This window comes from Trametes versicolor, assembly GCF_000271585.1.
Source record: "Trametes versicolor FP-101664 SS1 unplaced genomic scaffold TRAVEscaffold_8, whole genome shotgun sequence".
NCBI classification, from domain to species: Eukaryota; Fungi; Basidiomycota; class Agaricomycetes; order Polyporales; family Polyporaceae; genus Trametes; species Trametes versicolor.
In genome coordinates, this window is record NW_007360328.1 from 310,531 (window position 1) to 330,839 (window position 20,309).

The following is a 20,309-nucleotide window of genomic DNA, read 5'->3' on the forward strand; positions in this document are numbered from 1 at the left end:
GGGAGCATAATCGACATAAGGTCAGATAGTCCATGGCTGAGTAATGCGAGTAATCCGGACGCTGTCTAGAATAGTCCGGAACATCGTAGAACGTACCAGAATCATATGGAGGGATGGCAGGATGCCAAGTAAGTACAGAACAAAAGAATGTACGTATATGGTAAGTAGGAAAGTCCATGCTGGCGTATGGTAGACGCACAGCCACTATCACTGCCACTCCCGGTCCGGCACAGCCGTAGACACAGAAGTTCAACACGCAAGGGGGGAGGGAACCTCCGATGGGGTCTGGGAACCCGGTGTGGTCGCCTGCCGCTTGGGATCCGGTGCCGCCGAGTTGGCATCGCCATCCGGGAGAGGTCGCTTCTTCGAGGCGGCCTTCTTGGCGGTGGCGTCTTTCTTGGGCGCCGTGTTAGACCTGTCGCGGCCGAAGTCGGAGTACATGTTCATCATGAGGTGCTTGAGCTTCCAGTGGTTCTCGCACTCCTGTACTTCCGGGAAGACCTTGCCGACTTGAACGATCACATAGTTAAGTGCAGCGTCGTTGATTTTGCTCCACACCTCTGGCGCGTTGTCGGTGTCGTCCAGAGTCTGGAGGACGTTGCGGCAGTGCGCACGCAGGTCTGAGTAACGATCAGCTGCCATGATAGTGCCGTCTAGACTCTCTAGGAATATCGGAACACCCCGAGTGCGTCCGCTTTTACCGATTTCCATCTGCTTTGTTGCGAGATCGTGCTTCGGCTGTCCCTTCATATAGGGCTTAAAGTGCTTCCGAGAGAAGAACTTGAGGTTCGCATGCTTCTCGGAGTTGAATTTGATAATGGGGGCGTCCTCGCAAGCGAGGAGGGATTTGACATCCCAGCCGGCGTCCGGGGTGACGGCGAGGTTGAATGGGTTGCCTGACGTGGCCAGCATACGGGGCTGCGCGGTGGCAAGCACCTTGTAGGCATGCCTGGGTACTTGAATGAGTAACAGTAAGCGCATATATGCATGAATATCTCACTGCAGTGTTCGCACGGTTGCCGTGAGTTCGGCGTTGACCTTCTCGAGCTCGCGCAGCTTCGCACTCAGAATCTCAGCGTGTCTCAACGAGCGAGTGTACTCGGCGCCGGAAGGATGCATGTTACGGAACATGGGGCCCGTCTCCTTCGGATGAATGAGCACGCATATAATCGGATAAAAATAGCGAACCCTGATTTACTTGCAGGCTTGTAGAGGCACTGAAGCTGTCGCCCAAGCCCGGGGGGTCGGCAAGCCTGGAGGGCATCAAAAGAGAGGATGAACTGTATCTTGACGATGCAGTGGGGGTCTCCGGGCTCAATGAATTGTCAGAGATGTACGTTCCTTCGAACGTGTAGAGCGGCGATCCTTGGAGATCGTGAGTGCGCAGGTGGGACAGAGTGGAAAATGTGGCCCCATTTTTCTGCAGTGATGCATTTGCGAGGCATCCGTCTGCGCCAAAAAGATCGTCGTCCTGAGAGTGCATGTTGGTGGGAGGAGGAAGAGAGTGATTCGATGACAGGACGGACAACATCACATTCAGCAGGCCTTCCTCTTTGGGACACCGCTTCCCATAGACGCTGGAGACGCGCTCCTCTTCATCGCACCACCATGTCCGCTGCAAACTACGATGGCGACACTGAATACTCGGGCACTGGGGCCTCTGACTGTGCTGGGGACTCTGGTGCTGCACGCGGAGACTCTCTGGGTGATTCTGATCTGGCAACCCCGCCACTACCGGACTGGATGGAGGAGTTTCTGCGGACTCTGGATCAGACTCCCTCGCGCCGGAATGCTAGGTATATGCGGCCTATTTGTCTCGTATATTCGTTTCCCTGACATGCAATGTCCAGTCTAGAGCGAAATGGACCCCACAACACCTCTGGCAACCTCCTCCATGCCTACTACAAGTTCGCGCTGCCCCCGCAACCCCCGCGCGACCGGTCCCCTGACCCCGAGACAGTGATCTTGTCCAAGGGCAAGGGGGCAGAAGCATACAGGGACTTCCGCAAGTTCGCGAAGACGGCCGCCAGGAGCTGTGTTCGGATGAGCAGCCAAGGCATCTCCATTGACGATGTTCAAGCGGAGTACACGTCTATCTTGGAGTCGCTCGACGGGCTGCGCGACTTCATGCGTACGCTGCCCTACAAGGACTGGGAGTTCCTGGGACCGTCGTAAGTCTCGCCATCTGCTCGGCTACACCTATAGCTAATCTTGTCCCATCTAGGTATATGACCCGGCTTCCCGCGTTGTTTGCGGACGCGCCGACGGTGGCAGTGGAGGGGGATAAGCACGAGATGGAGATGGAAGACGGGGACATCACGTTAGTACATGACAATGAGCCGCCTCGCTTTCCGAGAGTCCCTCCCATCTTTCCCCTGCGCGTCGTTACACTCCCCCCCGACTCCAATGTGCGCGTCGTCCCGACATCTGATCCGCATGAGATTGAGTACCCGTTTATGGTAGAGATGTCGCTTGAATGTCAGCTGGAGATGGGCATGTACCCCGACGTGTAAAAACGAGAATTCAAATTTATTCATCGATATCCATCTCGGGCTCGACCTCCCCTACTAGTACCCCTACCTGCAAGCCCAGCTTCTCTACAACAAAGTATTTGCAGCCCTCATGTAGGTGCTTGTAGTCCGTACCATACGTCGACTCTGCCGGCATCACGTCCGGGATCATTCCCACCACCGTCTTGATATCCTTGACCTCGACAACACGCATGTCTGCCTCGCCTCGATATTCCATCAGCTCGATAGTTTCGTATGAGTCTTTGTACAGCTGCGCGTCGCGCGCACCGAAGACGGAGACCATCGCGACCGCGCGACGATCGGGACCAGCCTGGCAGAAGTAGCGCACTTCCCCCACTTCGGAGTCCCCGTTACTGTTGACGAACTGAATATCCGCTCCGTTAGCAAGCAATATTAATGCGAAACAATGTACATACCTTGACACATCGAGCAAGCCGGAGTTTGGACAGAGGCTTGTTGCACTCCTTCCAGGCGGAGCGCGCAACGAGGCCGTTCGGGAGGCGGAGACGCGCCCATCGGTGTGCCTTGAACGTGAAGTCATTGCGGTTGATTTCAGATACGAAGGTCGGGTAGGCGGCGAGGAAGTACCGGTGGAAAGCGCGGGCCTCGAGCTCCGACACAGCACGGGGGCAGCTGTCCAGGGCGCGCAGCAGAATGAAGCCGTTCCCAAGGTCCTCCGCCCCGCGTGGAAGGGTCTTCGCCTTAGTCGCAACTCTATCCAGCTCCGGAATCATGGCTTTGAGGGCGTTGGTCTGGCAACGCAGAACCGCGCGCTCCGAGAGGTTGTGATACGGGTTGGAGGGCTGTTTGATCTCACCGCCGAGGTTGCCGATAAGTCGTTCCATGGCATGCTGGGTACAGCAAATGAGAGAGCCACGTCGGAAGATCTCGTCGGGGGCGTGCCAAAGTGTGTGGAGACAAGGCCGGACAAAGTGCATGCGGTCGATGTCGCGCTCGACGTACACCTCTTCGCACTCGCGCGTAGCCTCCTGGAGCAGCTTCTTCGCTTTGATGAGCTCGGCGAGGAGGATGTTCTCGTGATGGAGGATCTGGACGCTCTTAGCCGTTTTGCAGAGATGCTGCCAGCAAAGAGGTGGGAGGAGGTGGCGAAGCATGGCCGGGGCGTAGTTCCATAGGTACGTGTGAAATTCGGCCGCCTTGTATCCGCTCGAGATCTTCTCAGCGATGTTCCGTGGCGAGCGATCGAAGAAGCCGGGAAGGTAAGTAGCCGCCTGCTGCACCTGCTGACCGTGGGCTGTCCAGACGTCGCCTTGTAGGACTGCCCACGGATACTCCTTGGGATCGGCGACACTCCCCTTGATGACGCCCCGCCAGATGCTGAGAAGAAGATCCGGGATGTTCAGATCCGTCAGGTGCATGAGGTCCAGTGTCGAGCCAAGAGGGGAGGGGAAAGCACGCGACAAGCCGGAGAAGATGGATGGCTTGCAGATCCCGGTCGCCTTGCGAATGAGTTTGTATTGGGCGTCGTTCTCAGCAGCAATGAGTAACCGGAGATTGGCCTGGTATTCGGCTACGGAGGTGGGCGGTATCGAGTCGAGAGAGACGTCGTCATGATCGCAGCCCGGGACGTTGTAGTTCAGCGGCTTCAGAAGGACCGGATAGTAGTGCGGACAACCAGGTTTGTGGCGGCCAATCAAGCCGCAGTACACGCGACATCCACGGCAGCCGTGATGCCCAACGAGCCCTTCGAGTCCGGCGATAGCGGGGCCGTCGGCAGCGCGTAGCAAGAGAAACAGCTTCGAGAGAGCGCGAGCCTTGAGGTGGGCATTCCAGATGGCCAGACCTTCGCGCATGAGAGCGGAGACGTGGTACAAGCTAGGGAACATGAATGAATCGAGGTCGTCCGGATGCTTCGGCCCAGGTATGATCAGTGCGGGGAAGACATAGGGCTTCTTGTAACGCAGGTCCGGGTCGAGGTTCGGAATGAGCCACAGCCCGATCCAGCAGTCGGACCGTTTGTTTTTGTACAGTTGAGCGCCGTCGATTGAGAAGACCACGACGACGTCATTAGGTCCGATAACCTTGCCGTCGACCGCCTCGAGTGCCAAGGAGCCAGAAGGGAAGTCCCAGAAGTTCGCTAGGGGAGCACCAGGTTGAGCGCCGGCCAGGATAGCGCAGGCAGTCTGATAGAAGTACATCATTCTCTCCGCCGCTTCCGGGGAGCGGTGGAGAGCCTGGAGTTGCGCGCCGAGCAGGATGGTCGTAAAATGCTGGCGTCCATACTTGACACCATCCTTGAGACGGATGGGGCACCAGCGAGACTCGTGACACTTGGGACACTCCTGGAGGTCGGCGCGCGGACCGGTGAAGCCAATGCAGCTATTGATACACATGTCGTGTCGTTCCGAGTAGATCCCGGTGATCTTCTCTATGGTGCGCTTGACCTAAGACAAACATGTCATTAGTGTACACGAGCTGCAGCCGAAAAGAAGGGAGCTACATACCTTGTAATGAGAGAGGATCTTCACGCCACGGGGATGCCGCTGCATAGCGTCGCGCATCGCGTTGTATGTCTCAATGGACGCGTTTCCCGTCGCGAGGAAAAGCTCGATGGACAGGATGACGTCCGGGTCGTCGATCTTGAGCTCGCACTCGGGAGGGTTGCGCAGATGTTCCAGCAGTTCCGGGTCCAAGCCGCTCTCGTCGAGGGTGGCGTTGCGAATGAGTCGTATGTACTCGAGTGTGATCTTGATGTCTTCGCGCCTTACGTCGATGTCGGCATACTCTTCTTCGTAACCTTCCTCGACTTCGGGTGGCGGCGGAGCATCGGGGGCAGGGGGCACATGTACAGCGGCAGGGGGCACGGGGACCGGGGCCTGTGGCTCTGGAGTCACTTCGCGCGGTGACACAGGCGCTGCGAGCTCTTCCGAATCAGCATATATGCGCCCGCCCTATGATATAGGTGTCAGTAGGTTGATGTATGCGCTGAAAAATGTGCCGTACCACCGGGTCCGCTGCGGCGTTGTCAAGCGTGCCCTCCATTATCACGTCCTCATCCTCGCCCACTTCTGCCCGTCTCCGCTTGCGTCGACGTTCAGCCAGAGGTACGTAGGCCTGTTTATCCCCTCGCGGCGCGCCTTGGGGGTTTTTGGAGGCTTCCGGCGCGGCGAGGAAATCCGCGAGCGGTTGTATCGACAGTCGGAACGGGCGGTGCGCATACCATTTTCGCAGCGAGATTTCTGTGCCCCCTTTGCACTCACGAAGACATGTGCAGAGGACCAGACCGCCGTCAGCCATGTCAGAGGGGCTCCAGAAAGCAGTAGATTGTCGGGGAGAAGGAATATGATTGCGGGGGCGCAGTGGCAAGTAGCATACAGGGAGGGTCTGGTGGAACGAAGCAAAGCCGGAACGCAGGCTGCTTCAGACACGCCGAAACACGCCACAGCTCAGCCAAACCGAAGCAAGACGGCCTGCCCGAGAGCTGCGTCGTGCGTCGGTGGGTAGAAGAAGCTGAGTAGCTGTCATGTATTAGACGCCCTGTCAGGAATGAGCGGTACGCGCCAGAAATTCCCGCGCCTACCAGATATGGGCGGATATAGCCCGCGCCTGCCAGACCGACTTTTCACCGGGCTTGAACACCGTTGCTCATCGTGTCCGAGCCGGGCGGCCTATCATATGGCCGATGCAGCTATCACCTGCCAGCTTGTTTTACTACTTGTTTCTCCTTTATGTGAAATCGACGAATGAGACCGTCGCCAGTCTTCAGCCTCGCGCGTCTCCCTAGTCCCTAGCGCATCATTACGTTGCCCGTACATTCCGCCGCCTGGAGTTTGCAAATGTGCTGTACCAAAACACGGACCTACACTAGATGCTATCACCACGGGGTGCTACCACGTGGGGGCAGTATTTGTCCTCGCATAGCTAATTGGTGAGTGCAAACAAGCTCCAGTTCCGAGCATGCCCGTCGCTCACCGCCACCGTCGTCTGCTCCGGTAGCTCCGATCACACCAGCTGTAGCAAAGTTTCCTTTCTTGATACGGGAAGGATGGACGACACATCCAGACGGTTCTGAAATTTGAGCTGCATGACCTCGAACATGAGCCCCGTCTGCGCTGCACGCGACTGGAGAAGAGCGAATTTCATCTGCTAGTGGCAACACCTGTGACCTTCATGAGCGGCCGACGACGTTTTGCCGGTGGGCCTTTGCTGAGCTAGAATGACTTCCCGCCGACCATCCCGTGATCAACGACCCTCGACATAGCGCAAAGCAAAGATATCGTGCACTCGACCATGTATGCACCGACCGGCCACGAAGACTCGGACGGGTTACCAAGGATCAAATCGACGGACTAATTCACATCGGTGACCCACACAGTCAGTCCGAGGTAGAGCAGCTGGTCTAAACCCCTTCGCTAGCAGCAAGTCGGACATCAAGCAACGACGACATGTCTGAATAGCCACATCCAATTATGTGTCTGCTCTAGCCCGGTCACGCCCCCTCTAGCCGGCCTCCTTGGCACAGTGGCCTCCGTGCGGGATCGGCGGCGTCTATGGCGCCCATCATACATGCCCGGGACGCTCTCTCACTCTCACCGGTGCCCCGCCTATTGTGCCGATCGTACAAAGGATGCCACAGCCGCCCAGCTGTTGTGCCGATCGTCAACAAGAGGCTCTATTGACAGCTCCATGGCGGCGCGGGGACGTTGATTTGCAAAGGAGTCTGGTTTGGCACGTCGTGATGCGGCCTGGCAACGTTCCAGGAGCCATTTGCGATGACACAGGCCAACGAGTCGGCGGTGGAAGCACTCTCGAACGGCGGACAACGGTATACCTCTCAACGTCGGAAATTGACCATGAGTCTGCGCAGCGCTTGACGGCCGCGGTAAGCGGACGGTAGCTGGTCAGCCTTAGGTTGGCCTTAGGACTGGCCAGCTCGCGGCGATATAAAACCACGCACGATACCCTTACTCTCCTCACCAACAGCCTCTTTTCTACAGTCTCCAGCCTACCGCTTCTACAGTGAGTCCTCCCTCCTCCTCCCTACCATGTTCTTCCTCTCACCCGCCATCATAGTCCCACCTATAGAAACTATGCAGTTCACCACCGCCTTCCTCGCCCTCGCCGCCTTCGCCGTCAGCCAGGTCTCCGCCAACGCGTCCATCGTGCGCCAGTTCAACGCGCTCGGCGCGACCGACCAGGGCGCCCTCCACACCTGCCTCAACAACTACCGCACCGACAACTGGGTACGCCGCACGTTTCACCGTCTCCGTCCTTTTACGCTGACGTTGTGGGCGGTCTGGCAGGACGGGATGAACTGCGGCGGGCGCGGGTGGTTCAAGGGCACGCACGACTACAAGAGCCCGGAGAACTGCTACGACGCGTGCGCGGGGTTGCTCGTGCAGGCGATTGACCAGGGCGCGTCGGACGTCGAGTGCGACGACAATGAGGGCGGCGCGAAGTGCTGGATGGGCTTCCACTAGAGGTCAGACGGAGGGTTACAGCGGGGCCTTTCAGGTCTCGCGATACGAGCTAGAGTTGTTGTCTGCGAGTCGAGGTTTGCGTATGCCAATGTATGCGTTGTGTTCGCTTGATCACGGTTCACCGCCCCCCTGTGAGTGCTCGGCTGAATGTCTCAATGGTGAGAGGGTCGATAATATCGTCTGCACGTACGCGTGTGAGTACGCGTTGTAGCCATTGAGCGGGTTCTCGCTTTCATGAACGTCTTTCAACCAGCCATGCCTGCGCTGATGTCCGGGGAAATTTCAGTCGGCAACACTCGTCGCGCCAAAGTTTGAAACTACCCTTTTCAGATGCTTCACGTACGACACTCGCTGGCTGGCCGTCCGTCAATGTCTCCCCAATGGTCTGGTCGCACCGCAGCAACATCACTTACCGAGATAATCACCACTCGAGTGTCAGACCAGGCACCATGGCAAGCTGGTATTCGTACATAATCGTGATTGCATGCATAGCCACACATTATAAGCGCGGCGCTGCTTTAACTACACATCGCGGTCATAACCCCTCGTATCGTACATCTCATCCAGGTATCTGGCGTACGGGGTTCTAAGCACCGCACGCGCCTCACAGCACATATCGGAAGTCACGGTTCTGGATGTCCGTCAAGTCCAAGTATTCCTAGAAGGCAGATACTCTGTGTCAGCACTACGCCCTAACGCGAGTCAATGGGAGAGAGAGAGAACGCACCTTGTCGACGCGTTTCTCGGTGCGCGTGCCGTCGGGGAGAACGACCTCGATGTACACGTCGTCGTACGTATCGTCCCTGGGCTCCGCATCGCGCTTCTTGTTCTCGCGCAGGAGGAGCACGCGGATCAAGAGCATCAAAATCGGGCAGATCACGTAGCATATCCCGATGATCGTCCACGGGATGTGGTTTCTACACATCGCAGAAAGTAAGCGGCTGCATCGGGTGGAAGGAGAGCGGGGTGGAGGGGACGTACCGGGGCCTGTACTTGGCCTGCCACATGAAGGGCGCGGCGGCGTTGCCGACACAGTACGAGATGAGCATGATCGCGTTCACGGTCACGCGCTTTGTGTGGCCGGACGTCACGCTCGAGAGCCACGAGAGGGAGAGGACGAAGCCCGTGGTGCCGACACCTGATGAGAGCCGGTTCGTCAGCGCTGAGAAAACGGAGGCGGACACGCGAAATACGCACCGGTAAGCCACTGCCCGAAGAGCAGGCCGACCTTGTTGTCCCACGGCAGGAAGTTGATGATGAGCACGCCCATGATGTTCGGGATGAAGTAGATCGCGCCGACATATGCGCGGCTGTTGGTGATGCGCGCTGCGATCTGTACGCCCGTGTAGATCGTCACGATCTCGATGAAGCCGTCGACGCAGCCAAGGAGCGTCGTGTGCAGGTTCGAGAAGCCGAACGAGGAGACGATGATCTGGCGCTGGTTCGTGAGACTGTTGGGCACGTTGTCGAGCGCAGAGAAGAGCGCGAAGAGCCACGTCTTGGGGTCGGTGAGCGCCTCGTAGAACCTGAAGGCGGTTGGAAGTTAGATTAGTTGAGCGGGATTGCGGAAGAAATGAGGTGCGTACTGCTCGGACTTGAAGTGCTTGTTCTCAACACCAGTCTGGTTCTCCTGGATGCGCTTGACGGCCATCGCGCGCTCCTCCATAGTAAGGAACCACGCGTTGGTAGGCGAATCAGGGAACAAGAACCTGTAAGATGTAAGCACAACCATCCTTAACACGATATTCATGCATTCTGCGTACCAGTAGGCCACCGAAGTGATCAGAGTCAGGGTTCCGGTGATGATCATAAGCCTGCAGTAGTGTGGTGGTGAGGGCTGGGTCTAGCTTTGTAGAAGTATCGACGCACCATTGCCAAGGCTCGAAGTTACTCGTCTTGATGTGCAACGTGCCGAAGCTCAGGAAGCCCGAGATGATTTGGGCTAAAATTACGGGGTTATTCCATGCAACCAGCCCCCGTGACATGATCAGTTACACACCAGTGCCGTTCATCAAGACTAGATGTTCGCGTGAGCACTAAGGTATGTTGTCGGAAGAGCAGGGGACTCACACCAGTAGCCCACGCGCAACGTCTGCTCGTTGCGCGTGTAGAACATGGAACTGACGATCATGAATCCGGCAGTGATGGAACCCTCACACATGCCCAGGATCAGACGGACTGCGAAGAGGCCGCCGAAGCTCTTGCACGCAGCATGCGAACAGAGCGCCACACCCCAAATGAAGATGTTGATACTGCATAGAAGATGAGACGGCATACGACGCGGAGATTATCGGCGGAACGTACCTCATCCATTTCCCGACAGGGAAGCGTTGGAGAGCCAGGTTCTGGGGATACTCGAAGACGAGGTAGCTCAGGTAGAAGATGGTCCCGAGCCAGTTGTATCTACGCAGAAGCGGGTCAGACAGGAACAATCATATGACGTATCTGGTACTCACTGGTTGGTCGTAAGGTGCGTAGATTCCCTATAGGCCCCGGAGATCAGACCGAGTCCAACTCAAATGCTGCTTCCACGTACCTGATCCCCAGAATAGCCGAGCTCCCCAGCGTCGTCTTGTCCATAAACTGGATCCAGTAAAGAACTCAACAACCACGCGCACATCAGCACACATGTTGAGGACCCGAGACCGACGAGGTACTCACTGCACATCAATGGCAGAATGTGCCAGTCGATCTTCTTCCGAAGCCGGTCAGACTCCTCCGGCGTGAGCGCCTGGTCGAGCCCCGCGGCGAGCTTCGCGGCGGTATCGACATCCGCGTCGGCGACCGCGACGTGGTGGACGTCGACCTGGGCCTTCTTCTCGTCGGTGTCGCTAAAGGAGTTCTTCGCGCTCATCGTGGAAGGGAGGGGAACTGCAGGGTGGCCCGAGGGTGGAGCACCTCGGGTTGGGGCCTTTAAAGCGTCCCATCACGGCATCGCAGTTATCGCGGTGCATGTGATGAGATGAAATTCTCAGGGACGTCTATTGAAGTCTGTTTTGGCCGAGGGACGCCTAGTGCGAACGCCCGCGTATGGATAAGATATGCCGTAGGGCCCCCGATTATGGTAGATGGACGTACACGATTGCGGCCTCCAGATTTGTGTCCCTTATCTCCTTCGCGCCCAGGCGGAGAGGCCTCGGAAACACGACGATACTCACCGCGGGCCTGGAAAGAAGCACGAGTCAGGAACGTCTCCAGTACTTATCGCGCTTCCTGGAAGATGCATACCGGGGAGAGCGTTGTTCAGCGCCGTATTCGGGATAGCGGTGTTCCGCACAGTTTGCGGGTAAGCAGTTAAAGCAGTGCATGATAGCATGTATGTTCATTGCCTGATCCTCGTCTCTTCTGGACTCGCTGTCTCAGTGTCTGATGAAAATTGAGGCACTTGAAAAATAGCCACTGGTCAGCGGCTACCGCTGATCGCTAGCACTAACGCTGCGGCGGCAGTTGACCGGCAGCCACAAGTGCACACGCAAGTGCATTGGCAGCGTGCAAATGATACATAGGGGCTAGGGCATGGATCGCAAGTGTGTATGTCGACGAGATGGTGTTGTTTGTACTGTGGTAATAATGTGGTTCTAGGAGTGATAGGAAGAGTCGGTCTTGCTATGGTTGCAGTATACCTCCGGGCCCCTTGGTGGCCACTGACTGAGGCTTGGCGTGCTGTCTTTGCGGCTGTATCTTATCGTGTGAGCATGGCTGGGCATGGAGTGTGCCGCCGACAATTCCGTGAAGGCCGGGGATTACTTGAATGACGTGGGGTTATCGTGATCGACTGAAAAGATCGGTGGACTTACGATATTTGCGCTTAGGGCTTTCTTGGCAGCCACTAGGACAAGACTGAAATTCGCCGAACCAAAACTCTCCCCTCTCAAAGTGCGCACGGCCAGGCACCGACGAACCGCAGGAGAGGTCATACTGGAGCTGTATGTCTGTTTATGAATAGCTAGAAGGAGACGCTATGCTCATTTGCGAAAACGTACTTTCATGTGGTTCGGCACATCCATGAGGCCGATCCACGAACTGGCCAATGTTGAAACCGACATGTGCCAGCCTCTCACGATATTCGGCGCGAGCAGATCGTCTGTAATAGTCATTCATGCACAAGCTGTTGGAGCAGTCGAGAAAACGTCGGTAGGAGTAAGAAACGAGTAAAATTCCGTTTGTCCCGTATTACGTGTCGTCGTGGTACGAAGGCAAACGGATAGCGTGCAAGATGAGTCTTGCGCACATACTGAACGCTTCGGCAAGCGCCGGCGAGCAGGCGTTCGCTCAGCCGAAACCAAAAACCCAACACAGATACAGCAACAGCTCGTTATTCCCCGGACTGGTCCAGAGTAAATCTCTCTGCGTACGAGTGAGTGGGGTTCAGTTTTACATCGTCGTCTTGTGAGAACAGGAGGGTTGTGGCAGCTACAGATTCGAGAGTTGAGCTTGAATCCTAGATTAGATTAGATCTAAAGTCAAAGAAGCGCCCTATTGCGATGGCTGTGGTATTGTCTGGTCGGTGGCTAGCTGCTAGCTACTGTCTCTCCGTTCAACACACTCTCTGTCCGCTTCTCTGGACGACCTATTCTCTCTATCTGTCTACAAGCCACCAGGAAGTTGCACGATCCTGTCGCAGAACTTGGGCCTCGCGTTGCAGAGGCTGAACAACTTGCACCATACTATAGAATCTCACTCAGATCGAGCATGGCTTCGTTTCTGCCGGTACTCGCACAAGGAGATGTGGATAGAGCGACGCAGGTGAGTTGTCCACATGAATCTGTTCCGGACAGGTACGACGCGTAGGAAGGCGACGGATCAGCGGACGGGAGAACGGCGCGTGCTCGGGGACTAACCAGAAATGTATCAACGAAAGTAACGGAGTCCTGGAGTTCACGCTTGAGCATTCCGGTTCCACAACATACTATCCAGTATTTCCTCCATGTTCTTTCTAAATGGTCTGAACGCGACGCGTATTGGCTTGGACTTGTGGACACAGCAGGATTTCCCTTGACATCGGCTAATGCCTCATATCCCAGTTGATTCAGCAATCATACTCCCCCCAACAACGACTATCCTCTGAAGAACAACGTGGTCTTCAGCAAGAACTCTTTGAGATCCAGCGTCGGCCGGAGGCATGGGGTTTGGTTCTACCGTTCCTGAGCCACCCCGATCCAAATGTGCAATTCTTTGGCGCGCATACAGTCCAAGTCAAGATTGCACGAGACTGGTAAGCCGCATCCCACTCTGATATTACCTCTTCTCACGCAAGACACCAACAGGGAATCGGTACCCGAAGATGCCGCGCCGCAGCTGAGAGACATGCTGCTAGAATTGACTGGTCGCGCGATCACGTCAGGTCAGAGCAAAGTGACCCTTCGCAAGCTCTTCGTAGCCGTACGTCGCGTCGATTGTCCGAGCATGTGTACATGTTGTGAGGGCGGACCAATACAGATCACTTCGCTTGCGATCAAGCTACATCCCGGCAGCCCCACCCGCTGGCCAGACTGGCTGCGCGCTACGTTGTCTGTATTCTCCAACATCGGCGTCCCTCGGGAGCACCTCATGGATTTCCTGGCGATCGTCGCCGAAGAGGTGGAGACCGCAGACCTACTGCCACCCAGCAAGTTCGTCTCCGGATGCGACACGAGGTGTACCAGTGCAGCTGACGGTGTGGCAAACCAGGGCCCAGATGCAGTCAAGTCTTGCGGAAGCCATACCTCTCGTCACGCAAGGAATCAGCAGCTCACTGACAGCTCCTGCAGGACAACGTGCTCCTCACGAGCTCAGTTCGGCGTCGAAATGTCTGCAGGCGTGGATGTCGATCCTCCCCGCAAAGTATGTCTGACTCTATTCCTCGTATATGCATGTTTTCTGTACTTACAAACTTGCAGCGATCTCACACCATTCGTCTCATTACTCCTAGCATTGATGATCCCCACCGTCGAATCATCCACTCCAGAATTCGACGATCAGGCATTCATCCCCGCGTCCGACAGCCTGCAAGAGCTGTTGACCGCATCTTCTTTGTGCGACGGCTCAGGCACGAAGACTGTCACAGAACCGCTGCTTCTCTGGTTAGACCGTTACGGGGGTCCCGTCGTGCAAGCCTCCATAGACGGTACGCTCACGCCATGTCATCGCGTCAACTCTTAACCAACATCACTATTCTCAGCGGGTTTCGCGGACGACATCTCACACTCGCTGTGCAAACTGCTCGTCGCGCTCGGCGACCACTCTGCGATGTATTTCGCGAAGAACATCGCGGCGCCCGCGCAAGTCAAGCCAATAGCTTCCCCTGTACCGCTACCATCGCCACTCCCCACGCTCTCGCATCTTGTCCAGAACTTCCTCAAATTGCTACTACAGTACACCGCGCTGCCGGGCTACTACGGCGTAGACGAAGAAGAAAGCGAAATGACACTCGGGTTCTGGTATCTATTTCAAGAGTCGCTATGGAACGTAGACTACGGGTTCGATGTAGGTGAGGACGGGGACGCGGGGAACGAGGCGGAGGAGCGCGACAGGGACATGATGCCTGTCGCGAAAGCGGTGTACTCGGAACTCGTGACTATAGTGCGACGAAAGGTCGTCTGGCCGCCCAGAGCCGTTCTGAATGGCTGGAATCGAGGTATGCATTCTCGTTCACAGTGGGAACGTTGTGCTGAACAGCATATCACAGACCAGAGGGACAGGTTCCAAGCGTAGGCCTGCTGTTATAGATTTCCGCCGTTCCATTACTGACGAGAACAACAGGTATCGGCGAGATGTTGGTGATACTCTGATAAATGCGTGCGTATCTTGAGTTAGGGTCTCGACATACCGTCGGCTCACGCAGGCATGTGCAGGTACTACGTATTGCGAGACGAGATGCTCGCATTCTACGTGACCGATCTCCTTCAGCGACTATCTACGCGACAAGAATCAGACGGATGGGAGGTGCGTGTCGTGTATATGCCAACCATATGTTATCATTCCCGTTCTGAACGGCCCCGCAGGAGATCGAGGGGACGCTACATTGCGTCATGGCTGTACAAGAAGCCGTGCCGATTGAGGACTCGCCGCACCTCCGGCAGGTCTTTGGGCCAGAAATCCTCGGAAGGCTTCCCAAGGCGGGAGATGAGCGTGTTCGCAGGACTGCCCTGCACCTAATCGGTAAGTAAATTCACTATCCTCGTCTTGGGCTAAGTATCAACCGGGTTGGGTGTGCATTCACAGGCAGCTACGCGTCGTGGTTCACGACACAACCGGCACAAGTGCCAGAGTCACCAACGCCGTCGCCACTCATGAGCGCCATTACGTTCGTCGTTGCGGCACTTTCACATCCCTCGCTATGCTTGTTCGCTGCGAATGCGCTTCGCGATCTGTGCGACGCGAATCGGACCGCGCTTGCGCCCCATATTGCTGCTTTCGGGGAGCTACATGCAGGCTTGACAGGCATTCCTGTAAGTTCCCGACCTTATAGTGTGGCTGCCGTCTAATCATGCGTGACATAATGTAGGACACGGAGAAGGCGAAGGTCTTGCAGTCCATTGCGAGTGTTATCCAGGCCCTGCCTCCGGTAGAGGAAATCCCTCCTGTCGAAGTGAGTGCTTCCTTGCGAGACGCTGGAGGTCGGTTTCTCACAACGGATGTAGGCAATCGCCAGTCCCGTGGTAGCAAGGCTGTTCGAAGCGCTGCAGTCGGCCAGCCAGGTAAATATCTGGCAATCGGCAGGAACATCCACTTCTAACTGACACACGTACATAGCTACCCGATGAAGCGCGCGCATTGGCAGTTCAACAACTTGAGACCTTGACTGGCGTCGCCCGAGGGCTGACGAGGGTCACAGACTCTTTGCTTGCTCTTGACGATTCGCCGGAGGTTCAAGCTGCGATTGGGGATATGAGCCGGGCACGTGAAGACGACAGGGTCGTCAAACTGCGCGAAGCCATCCTGTCTGCCATCCGGGGCACTGTCGAGCTGTGGTCAACCGACGCCAGCGTGTGCGATGTGAGTATATGCGCATGCGTTTAAGTGTGCAGACCTGGTACTCACACCACATGGCTCGTACAGGCCTTGAGTGATCTCTTCAAGGCGATAACTGCGCTACCCTCAGACGTCACGCTCATCTCGCTACCCGCCGGGCCACTTCTCGAGCTAGTTTGCTTGGCTGCTCAACGACAACTTACGGCAGTCTGGCTATCGCTTGCGACGATGCTTGCTATTCAGCTAAACCCTCCAGCGTTGATCGTATCCACGTTCAAGCCAGAACCAAGTGCTGAAGCGGCCGAGATCGCGTTGAACGTACTCCAGGTATTGTTGCAAACATCGTTGAGCGCATTCGCGCAGCCAGGCGTCATGATTGGAGTACGTTCCTCCCTAGACGTTGTATTATTCAAATGCTCATACCCTGCATTCAGAACCCAGATATCGTACAAGCATTCTTTGGCTGCGTAGAATCGGTGAGCACTGGCGTACCGTATATACCCCTCGCGGTCCTGACGTGTTGGCGGTAGTTCATCCACCACTTCCTGCCCATCTTCTACCGCCTACCTGCGGGCCTCTTCGATGGCTTGGTCCAATGTGCCATCGGCGCTCTATCACTTCAAGAACGATACTCTCTCACATCCGCCTCCACATTCCTCGTCAGTACCATTTCTGGCCTTTGCCCCATCAGGTGAGACTGACTTTTAGCACAGAGTTCCCTCATCACCCGCACCGCCACCAACGACGATCTGGCCGCAGCGAAGGCGAGTCTGGCACAGACACACGGGTTCCAGATCATGCGCGCGATCTTGTTTGGCTTCGCGGGAGTTGCGCCCCGATCTGCGATGCCGAACTTAATCGAGTTGCTGTCCACGATGATCACTCGCTATCCATTGGAGAGCAAGCAGTGGATATCTGACATCTTGTTCGCGGTACGCCCGGCCCTTCTTTTCGCTACGGATTCCTCGTGCTAATGCAAGGCCCTGGATCAGGAGAACTTCTATCCCTGTCGCGCGACCCCAGAAGCCAAGACCAAGTTCATCAAGACGGTGTTTGGGTAGGTGACTCGCGTCGGACCTGCATCCTCATGCTGACCACGCCTCTTGATAGCACACGATCGCTCAAACGCACGCGCGAAGCTGCGCAGCAATTCACTCTCGTCGCTCGAGGCCTCGAGGGGTCCGCGTTCGGGTACGCCACTGTGTCCATGTAACGGCAGCACACATCTAGTAGTAGGAACCCAGCCGCATGCAGATAATCCTGTACGAACAGTAGGAACAGCACAAGTATAATAGCCACGCATGACCCACACATGTACAACTCAAGGCCCCACGCGTTTCAACGTTCACGCCTTGCCGTGCTTCCCGGACCGCGTCATGCCCCGCGCGCGCCGCGTCTTGACGCGCCCCACAGACATCTCCATAACGCGCCGCCGACGTGCGCGCAGCGCATCCTTCGCGAAGCGCTCGCCGTCCGTGAGCTCCGAGCACGCGCTCGACGTGCGCGACATGCCCGAGCCCGCCGATGACGTGGAGTGCTGCGAGGACGACTGGCGCGCGAGCAGCGTCGGGCGGCGCTGCCGGCGCGTCTTCTTGCGCGGTTGTGGTGTACGGCCGGAGACGGGTGGTATCTGGACGTCAGTGCTTGATCCGGAGAGCGAGTTGATGCTGGGCAGCTGTGGGGGCTCGTCGCCGATGCGCAGGATGGAGGGGTCTGCGGAGGCGGTAGAGTACATGCTGCTTGCCCTGGTGAGGGATTCGTCCGGATGAGAAGGACACAGTAGCCCTGATGTATGATCGCGCGGCACCGGAAGTGACACGGGCGGGATCTGCGCGTTGTCTGCAAACGGATCCTGCGCAGGTACAGCGACGCTCCTAGCGCCGTTCTCAGCATCTTGAAGCGTCCAGACATAAGGAGCGATGCTCGCATTGTCGGTAGACGTCCTACTGAAGCCCGGTAGCGCGCGCGATGGAGAGCTGGAGGTCCGTCCCCACCCGCGGTGGTTGTGCCGTTGCGGTGCCGGCGTGAAGCAGTCGCCCGCCACCTGGGAGGGCCTCGCGCCGACGACGGCATTGAATGCGTGGAGGATGTTCGACCTGATGGACACCGCCCAGCTGCCCTGGCGCGCGTCGGACGCAGGAGGACATGTGTCCGCTGCGCTCGCGATGTCGCCCGGGTACGGCAGCGGCAGCTCCAGCTTCTCCGAATGTGACTGGGATGCAGTCTCCGAGGCGCGGGTGCCCGAGCGGCGCACGCGCAGGGGCCCCCAGGGCACCTCGAGCCCGCCGTTCTCAACTCCAAGGAAGCACGGGCGGTGCGGGAGGAACGGCGTGCCATACTCCGCCGAGTACGTGTGCTGCACCCCGAGCGCGGCACTGGTCTGGTGGCCGGAGTCGCTTCCGTGCGCGAGGTCGCCCGGCACGAGGTTCGTAATCTGCAGAGTCCCCAGGTCCGGCGCAAGGTCCGGCACGCTCTGGTGCGCGCCGTGCAGCGGGATCGTCACATACGGGCTTCCCATCTGCGCCGTGTGCGCAGCAGGCGGGGGCAACGGGCTCGGGAAGCGCGACAGATCGTGCGGAATATGCCCAGTGGGGAACCCGGGCCCGCCCTCCCCTCCAAAGAGCGAGGGCGAGTGCGCGTGGTAGCCGTGGATGCCGAGCCCGCCCTCGAGGGACATCTGGCGCGGGCCGCCGAGGCGGTCGTGATCCCACGGCCAGGCGGTGGTCGTGTTGAGCTTGCGGCGGCGCGTGCGCGAGCGGATGCGTAGCCACCAGGCGAGGATGGCGACGACGAGCCCGAGCCCGGCGATCGCGGCGAGGGCGAGGCCGATGTAGGCGGACGTGCGGTGGGAGGCAGTCTCTGACGAGGAGGCGGAGTTGACTCGCGAGGTGGGGCTCGCGCCTATGGAGGACTCGTTTGAAGGCGATGATGACGCAGTGCTTGATGAGGGTGCGGTTGGTGCTGAGGTAACAGAGCTTGTCGCCGATGCTGAGGACATCGTTGATGCTACAGATGTCGTCGATCCCACAGATGTTACAGATGTTGTTGATGCTACAGATGCCGGAGTCGAAACGTCGCTGGTGGTGGCTATCGTACTGACATCCGACGTTTGGGACGTGGGGGACATAGAATCTGTAGCAGAGGACTGGGTAGCAGATATGCCATCCGTGGTAGTAGCAGTAGTGGCTGCTACTGGGGAAGTCTGTACCCCCGAGGAAGTCTTTAGATCATGCGTTAGTCATGGCACACCCAACCCAGGAGGGATGTAGCGTACCTGCACGTTCTTCGAGGCATCGGTAGGCACCGCGCTGCTAGAGCCTTGTGTAGCAGTATCCACGGCAGCAAATGGATTAGGAGCGGCGTTGGGAGGAGCGGCGTTGGGAGGAGCGGCGTTGGGAGGAGCGGCGTTGGGAGGAGCGGCGTTGGGTGAAGCTGGAGGAGCAGGACCGCTAGATGTGACCACCTGGCCATCAGGATCCACATATATGCTGCTTGGGTTGCCCATGTATAGGCTGTCCCAGAAGAGCGCGGGTGAGGAGCGCGGAGAGAAATGGCGTCCAGAGGGAGGATGGTGCGCCGCATGTGGGGAAGAATGCATCTTTCCAGAAGACGCGAAGAGAGCAGTAGTTAGAGCAAGGACAGGCAGCGATGGTTGAAAGCAGATGCGACTGGCGCAGGACAAGAGACGAGGAAAGCAAAGAGCTCGCAGAGCACGACAGCGAGTGACCAGCCAGGGACTGTGGTCGAGGAGAAGGGGGATGGGTAGAGGACCCCACGCTGCAGCGTTCGTCTCATGCACTCGCGGATGGAGGCTGACGATGGCTAGTCCGCCTCCTGGAGGTTTCGATCAGGCCCGAAGCGAGTAGGTCCATATTCTGGGCCACATTGAAACCCAAGACGCGTACATCTATGAGCTGTTCCCTGAACAAGATCAGCTTCGACTGTTCCAAGAAACAGAACACCTCACTGTCTATCCTGCGACTGTGGTGTCGCGTCTACCACAGCTGGGTTGGTGTGTCCTGGGGTAGTATCATGCGCGTTGTTGGCAGCATGATTCGTCCTGGGTCAAGATTCGCTCAATGCTGTGTTGATGATCGAGGTTCGCCTCTGGCAGATCTGGACCGTTATACATGTTGCCGTCATATGGTGAAGAATGCAGCGAACTGGAAGGTCGACTCAGAAAGGGCGTTGAGCGCTAGCGAGTTGTGGCTGGCTTTGTGGCGTGTGAAAATCAGCGCCACACCGGCCATTCGAGTGAGGCCCTCATTCTTGCAGCACTGTTGGTGGATATTATACGAAACATGACGTGCGATATATGAAGAGGATAGACAGCACGTATAGTGAGGAAATTCCCGCCTGATGCTGTAAAATTACCGCTAATTCT

The 20,309-nt window shown here is 57.2% G+C and overlaps 7 protein-coding genes across 7 annotated transcripts; 3 read left to right on the top strand and 4 right to left on the bottom strand.

The window, feature by feature from the left end:
- Nucleotides 1–249: 249 nt before the first annotated feature.
- TRAVEDRAFT_49188 (uncharacterized protein) lies at nucleotides 250–1,483 on the bottom strand (the record flags this gene model as incomplete). Its single annotated transcript, XM_008041986.1, has 3 exons — nucleotides 250–949; nucleotides 1,001–1,143; nucleotides 1,199–1,483. The coding sequence occupies 3 exons, from the start codon at nucleotides 1,481–1,483 to the stop codon at nucleotides 250–252; spliced, it is 1,128 nt and encodes a 375-aa protein (XP_008040177.1).
- A 125-nt stretch (nucleotides 1,484–1,608) lies between these two features.
- TRAVEDRAFT_21562 (uncharacterized protein) lies at nucleotides 1,609–2,513 on the top strand (the record flags this gene model as incomplete). The annotated part of the gene is made up of 3 exons (XM_008041820.1): nucleotides 1,609–1,796; nucleotides 1,851–2,171; nucleotides 2,225–2,513. The coding sequence occupies 3 exons, from the start codon at nucleotides 1,609–1,611 to the stop codon at nucleotides 2,511–2,513; spliced, it is 798 nt and encodes a 265-aa protein (XP_008040011.1).
- Nucleotides 2,514–2,562: 49 nt separating this feature from the next.
- On the bottom strand, nucleotides 2,563–3,910 carry TRAVEDRAFT_96811 (uncharacterized protein; the record flags this gene model as incomplete). Its single annotated transcript, XM_008042252.1, has 2 exons — nucleotides 2,563–2,895; nucleotides 2,948–3,910. Coding segments are annotated over 2 exons (1,296 nt in total), but the record flags the coding sequence as incomplete, so codon positions are not given.
- Nucleotides 3,911–7,537: 3,627 nt separating this feature from the next.
- Nucleotides 7,538–7,972, top strand: TRAVEDRAFT_49191 (uncharacterized protein; the record flags this gene model as incomplete). Its single annotated transcript, XM_008041987.1, has 2 exons — nucleotides 7,538–7,735; nucleotides 7,796–7,972. 2 exons carry the CDS (start codon nucleotides 7,538–7,540, stop codon nucleotides 7,970–7,972), a joined length of 375 nt encoding a protein of 124 aa, XP_008040178.1.
- Nucleotides 7,973–8,437: 465 nt separating this feature from the next.
- TRAVEDRAFT_170218 (MFS general substrate transporter) lies at nucleotides 8,438–10,844 on the bottom strand. Its single transcript, XM_008042253.1, has 13 exons — nucleotides 10,634–10,844; nucleotides 10,509–10,572; nucleotides 10,429–10,455; nucleotides 10,277–10,375; nucleotides 10,043–10,224; nucleotides 9,972–9,989; nucleotides 9,842–9,914; nucleotides 9,736–9,786; nucleotides 9,559–9,681; nucleotides 9,170–9,498; nucleotides 8,954–9,110; nucleotides 8,700–8,889; nucleotides 8,438–8,630 (listed from the first exon to the last, which is right to left on the bottom strand). The coding sequence occupies exons 1-13, from the start codon at nucleotides 10,824–10,826 to the stop codon at nucleotides 8,577–8,579; spliced, it is 1,560 nt and encodes a 519-aa protein (XP_008040444.1). The 5' UTR covers nucleotides 10,827–10,844; the 3' UTR covers nucleotides 8,438–8,576.
- A 1,745-nt stretch (nucleotides 10,845–12,589) lies between these two features.
- On the top strand, nucleotides 12,590–17,235 carry TRAVEDRAFT_170221 (ARM repeat-containing protein). Its single transcript, XM_008042254.1, has 21 exons — nucleotides 12,590–12,718; nucleotides 12,997–13,187; nucleotides 13,240–13,354; nucleotides 13,412–13,584; nucleotides 13,643–13,795; nucleotides 13,852–14,078; nucleotides 14,133–14,588; nucleotides 14,640–14,661; nucleotides 14,714–14,749; nucleotides 14,806–14,896; nucleotides 14,956–15,112; nucleotides 15,176–15,402; nucleotides 15,459–15,542; nucleotides 15,595–15,651; nucleotides 15,707–15,949; nucleotides 16,013–16,306; nucleotides 16,360–16,401; nucleotides 16,456–16,584; nucleotides 16,639–16,857; nucleotides 16,918–16,982; nucleotides 17,036–17,235. Exons 1-21 carry the CDS (start codon nucleotides 12,665–12,667, stop codon nucleotides 17,136–17,138), a joined length of 3,138 nt encoding a protein of 1,045 aa, XP_008040445.1. The 5' UTR covers nucleotides 12,590–12,664; the 3' UTR covers nucleotides 17,139–17,235.
- A 35-nt stretch (nucleotides 17,236–17,270) lies between these two features.
- Nucleotides 17,271–20,062, bottom strand: TRAVEDRAFT_72975 (uncharacterized protein; the record flags this gene model as incomplete). The annotated part of the gene is made up of 2 exons (XM_008042255.1): nucleotides 19,200–20,062; nucleotides 17,271–19,145 (listed from the first exon to the last, which is right to left on the bottom strand). Exons 1-2 carry the CDS (start codon nucleotides 19,521–19,523, stop codon nucleotides 17,271–17,273), a joined length of 2,199 nt encoding a protein of 732 aa, XP_008040446.1. The 5' UTR covers nucleotides 19,524–20,062.
- Nucleotides 20,063–20,309: the final 247 nt, after the last annotated feature.